Here is a 12006-nt window from a genome sequence, read left to right as displayed (position 1 = left end):
GCCACCCCCGTGCTTCACGGTTGGGATGGTGTTCTTCGGCTTGCAAGCCTCCCCCTTCTTCCTCCAAACATAACGATGGTCATTATGGCCAAACAGTTCTATTTTTGTTTCATCAGACCAGAGGTTATTTCTCCAGAAAGATCTTTGTCCCCATGTGCAGTTGCAAATCGTAGTCTGGCTTTTTTATGGGGGTTTTGGAGCAGTGGCTTCTTCCTTGCTTTCAGGTTATGTCGATATAGGACTCGTTTAACTTTGAATATAGCTACTTTTGTACCTGTTTCCTCCAGCATCTCAAAAGGTCCTGTGCTGTTGTTCTGGGATTGATTTGCAATTTTCGCACCAAAGTACATTCATCTCTAGGAGACAGAACGCATCTCCTTCCTGAACGGTATGACAGCTGCGTGGTCCCATGGTGTTTATACTTGCGTACTATTGTTTGGACAGATGAACGTGGTACGTTTGGAAATATTCTGACATTTCACATTCTTAAAATAAACTGGTGATCCTAACTGACCTTTTAAAAGGATTAGATGTCAGGAATTGTGAAAAACTGAGTTTAAATGTATTTGGCTAAGGTGAATGTAAATTCCTGACTTCAACTGTATATATATATATATATACATTTAGCCATGTCCTGACTCCTGATACTAAATCATGCTCATCAAGATTTTAATACCACTGTCATGACTCACAAAAAATGTATTAAACTCCTAAAAGGAGACAATTGATTCAACTTAAAATACGTGGCTATGAAAAAGAATTTGGCAGGAGAATTTTGCATGCATCACCCTTCCCTTCCATCTACATCCATTCTGCCTGTGCCTTTGTTATCAAAGAGAATCCACTAGAGGAAAAAATGGGCTCTTTGTTTTCTTGGGGGTATAGCCTCTAGAAATTCTAAACATTGAACACCATGTTAATCATGAACAAAATTACTGGTTGGGTTTACTTTATGTTTTATTAGAAAGAGGCTAAATTCAGACAGTTTGTAAAAACAATCCAATACTGTGCATCAAGAAAAAAAAGCACACAGTACAATAACAATGTAGAAAAAAAGTGAATAAATACATTTTACATGGGGGGGAAAACCCAAACTCTTTTTCACCTCAGTAGGTGAAAATAGAGCTTTTGAGATAGGTGTTCATTGTGAGGCAGGTTTCAGGTGACCGTGATCAGTCCAATGGACGTCAGTTAACATGATGATGTGAGGACAGCCAGTCTGATGTCTGTGTGTCACAGTGGTTGCGTCCCAAAAGGCACCGTGTTTCCTACATACTGTACATGGCACTATATTTGACCAGAGTCCTGGTCAAAAGTAGTGCACTATATCAGGAATAGGTCCCTCCTCTCTAGTCCAGAGTACAGATGTTCCCCTCCACAGGTCTCCTCATGCGAATCTCATAGATGATGTGGGGCGGCTCCTTGGCTGACAAACTAGGAAAGCAGCACAACATCATCACACGCTGATCATAGATAGGCTTAATTGTAACCTAGTACAGTACATTCTTGTACACATAAGTATACCAGACATGTAAACATATTGCACACAAAACATAAACATTTACCAAGACAATTATTGTTGTCACGTTCGCTGTCTTCACACTCCCTATCGTAAATAAGCCAAGGCGCAGTGTGCATGGAATTCCACATCCTTTAATGAAGTGAAACCAAAAAAACAATACAGAAGTGAAACGAAACGTGACGTTCTAGGCTGCTCACAGGCAGCTACACAAAAACAAGATCCCACAATCACAGGTGGGAAAAGGGCTGCCTAAGTATGATCCCCAATCAGAGACAACGATAGACAGCTGCCTCTGATTGGGGACCATACCCGGCCAAACAAAGAAATAAGAAAACTAGATTGCCCACCCAAATCACACCCTGACCTGACTAAATAGAGAAATAGAAAGGCTTTCTATGGTCAGGGCGTGACAATTGTTTATGTTTTGTGTTCAATATGTTTGCATGTCTGTTATGCTTATCACGTGTTTGCTTACCAGCCTGTCTTTAGAGCTCTTCTGTGAATCCCTCACGAGAAGAAAATAAATAGTTCAAATCAACTTAAAGTCAAATGAACGTTTATTAGTCATATGCACAGGAGGATACACACAGCATACTGTACACAGTTCAATGAAACACTTACTCTTACTTAGTTAGTGGTAATGCACTTTTACATGGGCAAACATTTCACATCACAGCAAGATGTCTGAATAAGTGATCATTGGCACACTGGGCTTTTCTACAGAGGATGTGAGTTTGTGGTACATACGTTTGAACCCCAGTATGACCAATGCCCCCACTATGAGTAGGAGTAGACTGAGGGAGAGAGAGAGCACTGGGACGTTGATCTGGAGAGAGAGGCTGGGGAAAGGGTCGTCCACCTGGTTCCAGAGCACAGAGAGAGAAGCGAGCGGGTTAAACTCTTTTGGGGGCTTATTTTGTCTCTCATAGTCTTCCATAAAGCTGAGTAAAGGGTGATTATATGCCGGTGGTGTTAGTTTACGGTATACAGTTTACTCACCAGTGTTACAGAATGAAAAACACTGGTGTTCTGTCTTGGAATGGCTATGTGTGATGACTCAACAGCTTTCCAGTGGTCTACAAAGGGAGAAACAACACAATGGAGATGATGATGGCACAAGCAAGTCATCTCTTCCCCATCACCCGTCAGGAAATCCTGACATTTTATCACCCCTGAGACGTCATCAACCACTGCTGCTCGATGCTCTTGAAATGAAAGCTGTCATTTCAACACTAGTTTGTGGTTTCCTATGAGGTCTGCACTTGCGCTGAGCGACATAACGTGATTCAAGATAATACTGCATAGCTAAACAGCACACCCTGTTTCATCAAGGTTATGTTTGAGATGAGGCCCTTTCAGTGATCAATCAGCCCTAGAAAAGGAGTTTGAATTTTGGTCTAAAAACTATTCTCCGAGAAGGGTGTCCTCATAGTCATTTTGAAAGTGAATGTTTGTAAGGCACAGTGGTTAGTACATTTTACTCCATTTGATTAATAAGCACGTCCTGGAACTGTTGGAGGCAAGCAGTTTAATAATTTACGTTATAGCGCTGGCGTGTGAATGAGGGGTCAATGTTTAAGTAGGCAGTTTTGTTTCCAATCTCTCCTTCTTCTTCTTTAAAATGTTATCGCAGACTACACCTGCTGGTGTGTTTCCTCTGTGTTTCCAATTTCCTCTCCGTTTGTGCTGTGCAGTCGATAACCACAGTACTAAACGCTATAGAGTCCACCTTCTTAACATGCAACACATCCGGATCCCTCTGTTGACAAGGAATATTATCTGGTGTCTCTACTCCTGCTACCATTATTTCTTCAACATCTCTCCTTTCTGTCACTCTTCTCACCGCCTCTGGATAGGAGACTTGCTGGACAGCCCTTATTATTGCCACCTCTGTCTCCTTCAGCCTAACAGGGTACTTCAGGAATTCGCCACAATTGCAGCATTTAGGCTCAGCTGGCGTACAATACTCCTCCCGTCTGCATACACTTGACACATGACCAAGTAATTTACATTCATCACACTGCATGGGTTTGGGTACGAAGGCTCTCACAGGTAATCTCATATAACCCAAATACATGTGAGAAGGAAGAGACTCTTCATAAAAAAAAACTATAGAATGGATGGAGTGGGCTTCCTCACTCCATCCAACATGTGGGTCAGTAGGTGTGCACCAACCAGTCGATCCAATTCTTCACGTATATCCTTTGCGTTTACTTCTAGCACCACCCCAGAGATAACACCCTTGATAGGCACCTTGCTTCGAAGTTCCACACACAACACATTCCAATCGGACATCTTCTTGAGTCGCGAAGCACGCTCCTTCTGTTCCATAGAAACACAAAAAAACGAAATAAGCCCACTTCTTGTTATTCTTATTGACGCCACCTCATCCAACACATCCACAATTTTAACTTCAAACGGATCTCCCAGGGAACAACATCGATCCAAAACCCTTATTCCAACCAAAAAAGACTCCAAACCTGGTTTTGATTTACTAGATTCCACTACCACTTTAATTCTCTTATTTCCTTTTGCATTCTCCACTGTAATCCAGTTCTTCTCACTCTCCTCTCCACGCCATCTGATTCAAACAGAACATCCGCTTCCGCCATCTTCCCGTCCTCCCCCGTCTTTAAATTACTCTTCTCTTTCCTCTTCCCCATCTCGTTAGGATTTTATCAACTTCTACTAACCACACATGAATCATCATCATTATCACCATCATTATCAACGCAGAAATAATATTCATTTTAATATCATCTCTGATAAGGAATATGCATCACACACACCAGGATCACATAAGTTCACCTTTTCTTTTTTTTTCTTTTTTTTTCAATATACTCACCTGTGGCAGGGTTAGCTTCTGTGGTTGTTGGCATAATGGTTACTGGAGCAGCTAAAAAAAAACACAAATTTATAACAGACATTGGGAGAGTCAATTGCATTTTAGGCCTAAAGTTCTGAGTTCACAATGTACGTCTGCTGTACAAAGCAAATGAAAGCTAGAAAGTCCATCGATACCCATTTTTGCCCAAGAATTTTAAATGGGACATAAAATAATATTTTGCCACAAATTACCTTTCATGACCTTCAAATTTTGGATTACTTTTTTGTCATTGAAAATGCCATCTATGTCCACTCTGCAACAGTATGGCCCGCTGTCTGTCTGCTTGACGTTGAGAATTCCAAGGTCCATTTCTCCCGCGAGGACATCACCTGTCATTCTGTATCTGTCCGAAACCTTGGAGATGACCCCATGTTCGTCTGTCTGCACGAGGATGTTATTGCACCAGAACGTGCCACATTCTCGGCCCCAACACACACCGCTCAAACCCAAATGGCCCACTGAATATTGACAGGACAATGTCGCAGTAGCACCTTCCATCACCTTGATCGCCGACACCGAACACCTGGCTGTTGAGTGGGGGAAAGACACACAGGTTTGACAAGGCTATATCCTCGTTCCGGAGTTCCATACACATGTTGTCAACATCCCGAGGTTGACTATGAAACTTTCTCAATATTGCCTGAAGTTATGGTCAAAAGGCTATATTTTGTAGCTTGCTAGGTAGGCCCCTCAACTCGGTTGCTATAATTAAAGTTAAAGTAGGGTAGTCTTCTAAAATAGTATGTATTCGGGAAAGTACTCAGACCCCTTGACTTTTTCCACATTTTGTTACGTTACAGCCTCATTCTAAAATGGATTAAACAAAACGTGGAAAAAGTCAAGGGGTCTGAATACTTTCCGAAGGCACTGTAGGTTAGGGCTATGTAGGTGGGAATACAAGCTAATACACAGCAATGCTAAATAACTCAAAGTAACATCTCAACACATAGCCTAATTGTACAAAAACTGCCATGTCTAGTTGAATAGTTAGGCCTAGTCAATGTAGCTACAGACAGCAAAGGCCATCGCTTCCAACCTACATGCCTAGAACAAAGCCATTGGAGAGCTTGTCACTATTTAGTGGTCAACAGAGACACAAAGAGTGAGCCTGTCTTTTCTGTGGTGTTTAAGTCAAATTATGGGGACATCCAATTTAAACTACATCAACGTACCCAATCCCTCAATAGCCTAAACTCCAATTATTTGTAGGGTTTTAGATGAAAAGTTCTTGCCTGAGACTGTTAGGAGGACAAGGATCCAACGCAGGATAGACGGTCCAGAACCAGCAGCCATTCTGTATATCCAGTATGTAGGAGTGGAGGGTGCACGCGACACTGCGTGGTGCTGGGCGCGTGCAGGGCGGCTCAGAGACAGGGCATCTGAATGGGCAACTGTGTTCTCGGTGCCACTGCCTGTGACATCTCCAGGTTGGACAGCCAGAGTCGCTTTGACCCTTCTGTCAAACTCCTCCCATTGTTGATGGGATTTCCATCTGCATTTTCCAGCATAAAAAAAACTGCATTGATGAGTTAGGAGGCTCATCTCTCACGGTACACAGTGTACATATCTGCACACAGGGATGGACTTTTTAAAAGCTAGCCCCTAGCCTGGGGCTATTAAAAGCTTGGCTGGCCAGTGCCCAAAATCCTTAAATAGATTTTTTAGGGCTTTTAGTAGTTTATTACAATGTATAAGTGGAACAACAATGCTAACCTATCAATAATAAGACATGTTTGAGTTTCAAGTTAGAGTTTTTATTCATTATCATGCAACAGGTTGGGTTTGAATAAGACAGTATAGCACAAAGTTGTGTGGAGACAATTTGTGAAGAATCCTGTGGTTATGTTTGACCTTTCACTTAGCTGCCTTTCTATGCCTGGGAACTGTTGCAGATGGGTGAAGCTAAATGTCATGGTTAAAGGAGATGGAGCGGATAGAAAAGGCTCTTTCAGAGAAAAGTAATTGCTTTTCAAGCTGATGCCATTTTTTTGTACTTTTTATTACATACAGAAAATACAGTCATTGTAAATGAAACCTACACTGTTAGTGCTGAATACACATAGATAGTCATACTACCAAGCCTTTCCTTTCAAACAAACATTTCAAAAATACAAATCAAGTACATTTTTACTGATTTATCACCAAAAGCATCTGATTTTATAGTAGCTTGTCTTGTCCGGTTGAATCATTAGCCTATAAGTTCAGACTCAGCCCTGTAACACAGAGCTACCGTGCTATGCACTGCACAGTGTTAACAGCATGACTGTGGTGACGTGTCCATGCTTTGTCAGGGGCACTCCTCATAGTCGTCTCTCTCATTGTCATCTATTTGATAGACATTCTCCACCGCCATCTCTCGAGTATGCACACCCAAGCTGGACTCTGAGTTGCTGTACAGGACTGCGCTGCCAGAGTGCTCTGGTCTGATAAAGGATAGAACTGTAAATACACAGCCATGGGAGACATGCATGCTTTTATTGACTGCATTATATTGCTTAGTTCCACTCTAGTGATTTTTCCAATCCAGATGAATTAACGCTGAGAAAGGTTTTGGAGTTTTAGTGTACAAGCTGACATAGCAAATAAAGTTTGAATTGATTTTAGATACTTATTTTGCTCTGCATTGCAACTATTGAGCATTTCCACAGAAATATTTTTGCTTTATTTAACTTGGCAAGTCAGTTAAGAACTTAAGAACAAATTCTTATTTACAATGACGGCCTACCCCGGGCAAACCCTAACCTGGACGACGTTGGGCCAATTGTGCGCTGCACTATCGGACTCCTAATCACAGCTGGTTGTGACACAGCCTGGAGAATACTGTATGTGTAATGTTTATTAGATTCTAAAAGCAATGACCTACTGGCCAGTTTGGTCATCTCAAGTCATATTTCTTAATGACACAGACAAGAGTACCAATGGCTCACAAGATGTTCAAAAGTGGTGTTCAGAAGAAGCCCTGTTGTTTCACTTCCTCAGAGTGTTGTGTTCTTGGGTCTCATTAGTCATAGTTTCAGTATTACCTCAGATCAGTTGCCATAATGTTTTTGCTAATTAGGCACACATGTCTCATGGAAGGACATTTCACTTCGACTCAGTTATTCTATTGGCATATTGTGGTATTTCATCTACTCTGTCAGTTGGAAGAGGTATAGTCATGATTAGCATACTTACATTTGGACTGCCGTAGCAATTGTTTTCCATCGCTTTCCTGTAATTACGTTAACAAAGACTGTGTTCAAGTATTCAGAAAAACAGAAATAGCAAACTATTGCTTCTTGTAACACTGTCAACACACATATTAACGAGAATTAGTACTTATTATGCAGGCAAATGTAGAGATGTGTGTACTTACTCAAGACAACAAGTACAGACACAATCACCACGCCTGTCAGAACCAGTAGAATGGACACCAGGATCACAGGCAGCTTATGGCCTGTCATCTGTTCCTGTTAACATCACAGATTCAGTTAAAACGACATCTCAGTACAGTACCAGATCACACAGTTGGATTTCTTATTTGCCAGAATTTGCAGTGTGGAACTATGCATACCAAAATGGATTCGCTGTAAGGTGGCGTGGATGTGTCAGAATACTCTATGGGATTTGGGGTCACATGACCTACACAGTGAGGAATTTATAGGTTTTATTTTCAGATGTAAGATTAATGCTGTAATATAAACTATATAAAAGTATGATTTTGATGGACTGATGTTATTCTGTGCTCTGTGTTCCCTACAGTGTGTGTGGCTGTCCATGGTCTGTTGAGTTATGGTCACATTAGCAGGTGCCTGAGATGTTGTCGGGACAGGTGCTGAAATCAGAAAGCAATACAATACTAACTGCTCAGCTTGTAAAAGTATAGACGCTAAGAAATCATAATATCACTCATTAGGCTGACAATGATCACCTGTAAAGCATGTATACTGTATATCATAGCATGTTGTGCATTTCTTACCTTTCTCAATGTTCAAGTTGACATGATATTTCTCATCATTCCACAATCCGTAAACATGCACACGACAGCCATATTGTCCAGAGTCTTTTTCAGTGACATTGAAGATGGTTAGAGAGACATCCCCTGTCTTCAGCTCACCGAATAACTGATATCTAACCGAAGATCTCCATATCACTTTAGTGCCATCAGATGAGATGATTTCCTCGTAACAACCAGAGTTCGGTATGGCTCCTCTCCCCCAACATATGGCTGATACACCATGGTTTATGGTGTTATATTTACATGGCAGAGTGATATTCTGGCCCTCAATACCAATGACTTTTAGGGCAATGCATTCACTGACTAGAAAAGAAGGAGGTAGAGGAGGACAGAGATACTTTCAGTTGTCAATCATTAATTCACTTATTATCAAGTAAATAATCAGCCTAAAAATCATATCAAATCAAACTTTCTTTGTCACTTGCGCCGAATACAACAAGTGTAGACCTTACCGTGAAATGCTTACTTACAAGCCCTTAACCAACAGTGCAGTTCAAGAAGAGTTAAGGAAATATTTACCAAATAAACTAAAGTAAAAAATAATAAAAAGTAATACAATAACATAACAATTTTGTGTTACTTTTAATTTGTACTTGTTTTTAAATGTTTTGTACTTTAGTTTATTTGGTAAATATTTTCTTAAACCTTCTTGAACTGCACAAAAAGAGATGGTACCATCGTGCATCACTTACCTAAAAGTAGACAGAGGAGAAACCAGCCTAAAACACAGTGAGTCTCCATGATAGGGTCATATCACTTCACCCTTCGCCATTCAAACACCAACTGCATGTATACACAGTCATCTGAACAGTCATAGTCATATATATGCACAGTCATCTGAACTCTCGCTTTTTCATAAAGTCGAACCACCTGAGCACATGACTTCATCTTAACATCTGATTTCAGATGTTTCCGTTGCACTCAGAAAGGCAGTGATGGTCAGTGTGGTTATTTTTTTGTGTAGGTTTCAAATTCCAAATAATATAACACAGAGAACTGCACAGGTTTTAGAAAGTTCACAGTTCTTCATTGGAAAGAAATTAAAACCAAAACCATTTGCTCATGCCAATTCTGCGGGAGGTTGTATTTAATGTTATGTAGTGTACTGTGGAATCAAGACTCCAGGGAACAAACTTTCTCTTGAGTTGTATCTATTCTTATTTTAATTTACACCTTATCACAAGAAACTATAGCTAGATAGCATACACTGAGTATACAAAACATAAGGAACACCTGCTCTTTCCATGACATAGACTGACCAGGTGATTCTAGGTGAAAGCTATGATCCTTTATTGATGTGACTTGTTAAATCCACTTCAATCAGTCTAGACGAAGGGGAAGAGACATGTTAAAGAAGAATCTTTAAGCCTTGATACAGTTGAGACATGGATTGTGTACGTGTCCCATTTAGAGGGTGAATGGGTGTCACAGAATATGTCATACTCTTCGGCGAATATGTCGTATGGGAGATAGAAGGACCAAGGCGCAGCGGGATTGTGGACACTCATGTTTATTACTGATAAAAACATGTAAGGTATCCACTTGAGAAAAAACAAAACAACACTCACAACGGCAACAGTGTGGCAGGCTCAAACAAACGCAGTGCACACAACAATTCCCCACAACCCCAAAGACAAACACACACACCTATATAGGACTTCCAATCAAAGGCAACTATACACACCTGCCTTCAATTGGAAGTCCCAATCATCAACCCAACATATACAAACACAAACCTGCCACGTCCTGACCCCAAAACTAAAACACTAGCTCCATCTGCTGGTCAGGACGTGACAGTACCCCCCCCTCAAGGTGCAGTCCCCGGAATGCACCTACCAACAGAAAAACACCAACAAAAAACCCATAAACAATAACCCCTAAACAATAAGGGAGGGAAGGGAGGGTGGCTGCCGTCACCGACGGCACTGTGCTACACCCTCCCTCCCCAACCCACCTATCCTGGAGGTGGCTCCGGTTCTGGCCGTTCCAGGCAGTCAGGCCACTCTGGCAGTTCGGGGCAGTCTGGCAACTCGAGACAGTCGGCAGTCTGGCAGCTCGGGACAGTCTGGGCAGTCTGGCAGCTCGGGACAGTCTGGGCAGTCTGGCAGCTCGGGACAGTCTGGCAGCTCGGGACAGTCTGGGCAGTCTGGCAGCTCGGGGCAGTCTGGGCAGTCTGGCAGCTCGGGGCAGTCTGCGCAGTCTGGCAGCTCGGGACAGTCTGCGCAGTCTGGCAGCTCGGGACAGTCTGCGCAGTCTGGCAGCTCGGGACAGTCTGCGCAGTCTGGCAGCTCGGGACAGTCTGCGTAGTCTGGCAGCTCGGGACAGTCTGGGCAGTCTGGCAGCTCGGGACAGTCTGGGCAGTCTGGCAGCTCGGGACAGTCTGGGCAGTCTGGCAGCTCGTGACAGTCTGGGCAGTCTGGCAGCTCGGGACAGTCTGGGCAGTCTGGCAGCTCGGGACAGTCTGGGCAGTCTGGCAGCTCGGGACAGTCTGGGCAGTCTGGCAGCTCGGGACAGTCTGGGCAGTCTGGCAGCTCGGGACAGTCTGGGCAGTCTGGCAGCTCGGGGCAGTTCAGGGCAGTCTGGCCACTCCGGCAGTTCAGGGCAGTCTGGCCACTCCGGCAGTTCAGGGCAGTCTGGCCACTCCGGAAGTTCAGGGCAGTCTGGCCACTCCGGCAGTTCAGGGCAGTCTGGCCACTCCGGCAGTTCAGCGCAGTCTGGCCACTCCGGCAGTTCAGCGCAGTCTGGCCACTCCGGCAGTTCAGCGCAGTCTGGCCACTCCGGCAGTTCAGCGCAGTCTGGCCACTCCGGCGACTGTTGACTGGCGGGCAGCTCCGACGACTGTTGACTGGCGGGCAGCTCCGACGACTGTTGACTGGCGGGCAGCTCCGACGACTGTTGACTGGCGGGCAGCTCCGACGACTGTTGACTGGCGGGCAGCTCCGTCACACAGCCCTTGTGCCCCCCCCTAAAAAATTCTTGGGGGTGCCTCTCGGTCTCCCAGTCCTTGCCAGCCTTCTTCCGCTGCTTGGTCCTGTGAAGGTGGGGAATTCTGTCACAGAATATGTCATACTCTTCGGCGAATATGTCGTATGGGAGATAGAAGGACCAAGGCGCAGCGGGATTGTGGACACATGTTTATTACTGATAAAAACATGCAAGGTATCCACTTGAGAAAAAACAAAACAACAAACAATACTCACACCGGCAACAGTGTGGCAGGCTCAAACAAACGCAGTGCACACAACAATTCCCCACAACCCCAAAGACAAACACACACACCTATATAGGACTTCCAATCAAAGGCAACTATACACACCTGCCTTCAATTGGAAGTCCCAATCATCAACCCAACATATACAAACACAAACCTGCCACGTCCTGACCCCAAAACTAAAACACTAGCTCCATCTGCTGGTCAGGACGTGACAATGGGCAAGACAAAAAGCTCACTATTAGTAACCTCTTATGAGTGGTCATATATTAGCTACGTCACAATGTGTTGAAGAACTGAGTATGCCTACGCTAGAGGGGACCCAGATGTTTCTGTGATGGGCAGTGGTTGTTCTGTCGCGGTTGGGACAATAGTTGGGATGACAGTTG

General features: G+C 43.5%; 2 protein-coding genes across 2 annotated transcripts; both read right to left on the bottom strand.

Annotated features, from left to right (window-relative positions):
* Nucleotides 1-939: 939 nt before the first annotated feature.
* LOC115148476 (hepatitis A virus cellular receptor 1 homolog) lies at nt 940-5845 on the bottom strand. Its single transcript, XM_029690390.1, has 6 exons — nt 5642-5845; nt 4601-4936; nt 4368-4418; nt 2522-2598; nt 2270-2381; nt 940-1434 (listed from the first exon to the last, which is right to left on the bottom strand). The coding sequence occupies exons 1-6, from the start codon at nt 5700-5702 to the stop codon at nt 1388-1390; spliced, it is 684 nt and encodes a 227-aa protein (XP_029546250.1). The 5' UTR covers nt 5703-5845; the 3' UTR covers nt 940-1387.
* A 296-nt stretch (nt 5846-6141) lies between these two features.
* Nucleotides 6142-9657, bottom strand: LOC115148474 (T-cell immunoglobulin and mucin domain-containing protein 4-like). The gene is made up of 7 exons (XM_029690384.1): nt 9099-9657; nt 8368-8709; nt 8149-8223; nt 7963-8030; nt 7765-7858; nt 7584-7620; nt 6142-6832 (listed from the first exon to the last, which is right to left on the bottom strand). The coding sequence occupies exons 1-7, from the start codon at nt 9145-9147 to the stop codon at nt 6697-6699; spliced, it is 801 nt and encodes a 266-aa protein (XP_029546244.1). The 5' UTR covers nt 9148-9657; the 3' UTR covers nt 6142-6696.
* Nucleotides 9658-12006: the final 2349 nt, after the last annotated feature.

The sequence above is a fragment of the Salmo trutta genome, chromosome 15, assembly GCF_901001165.1.
Source record: "Salmo trutta chromosome 15, fSalTru1.1, whole genome shotgun sequence".
NCBI lineage: Eukaryota > Metazoa > Chordata > Actinopteri > Salmoniformes > Salmonidae > Salmo > Salmo trutta.
Note: the sequence above shows the minus strand (reverse complement) of the source record. Positions and strands in the feature narration are given on the sequence as shown.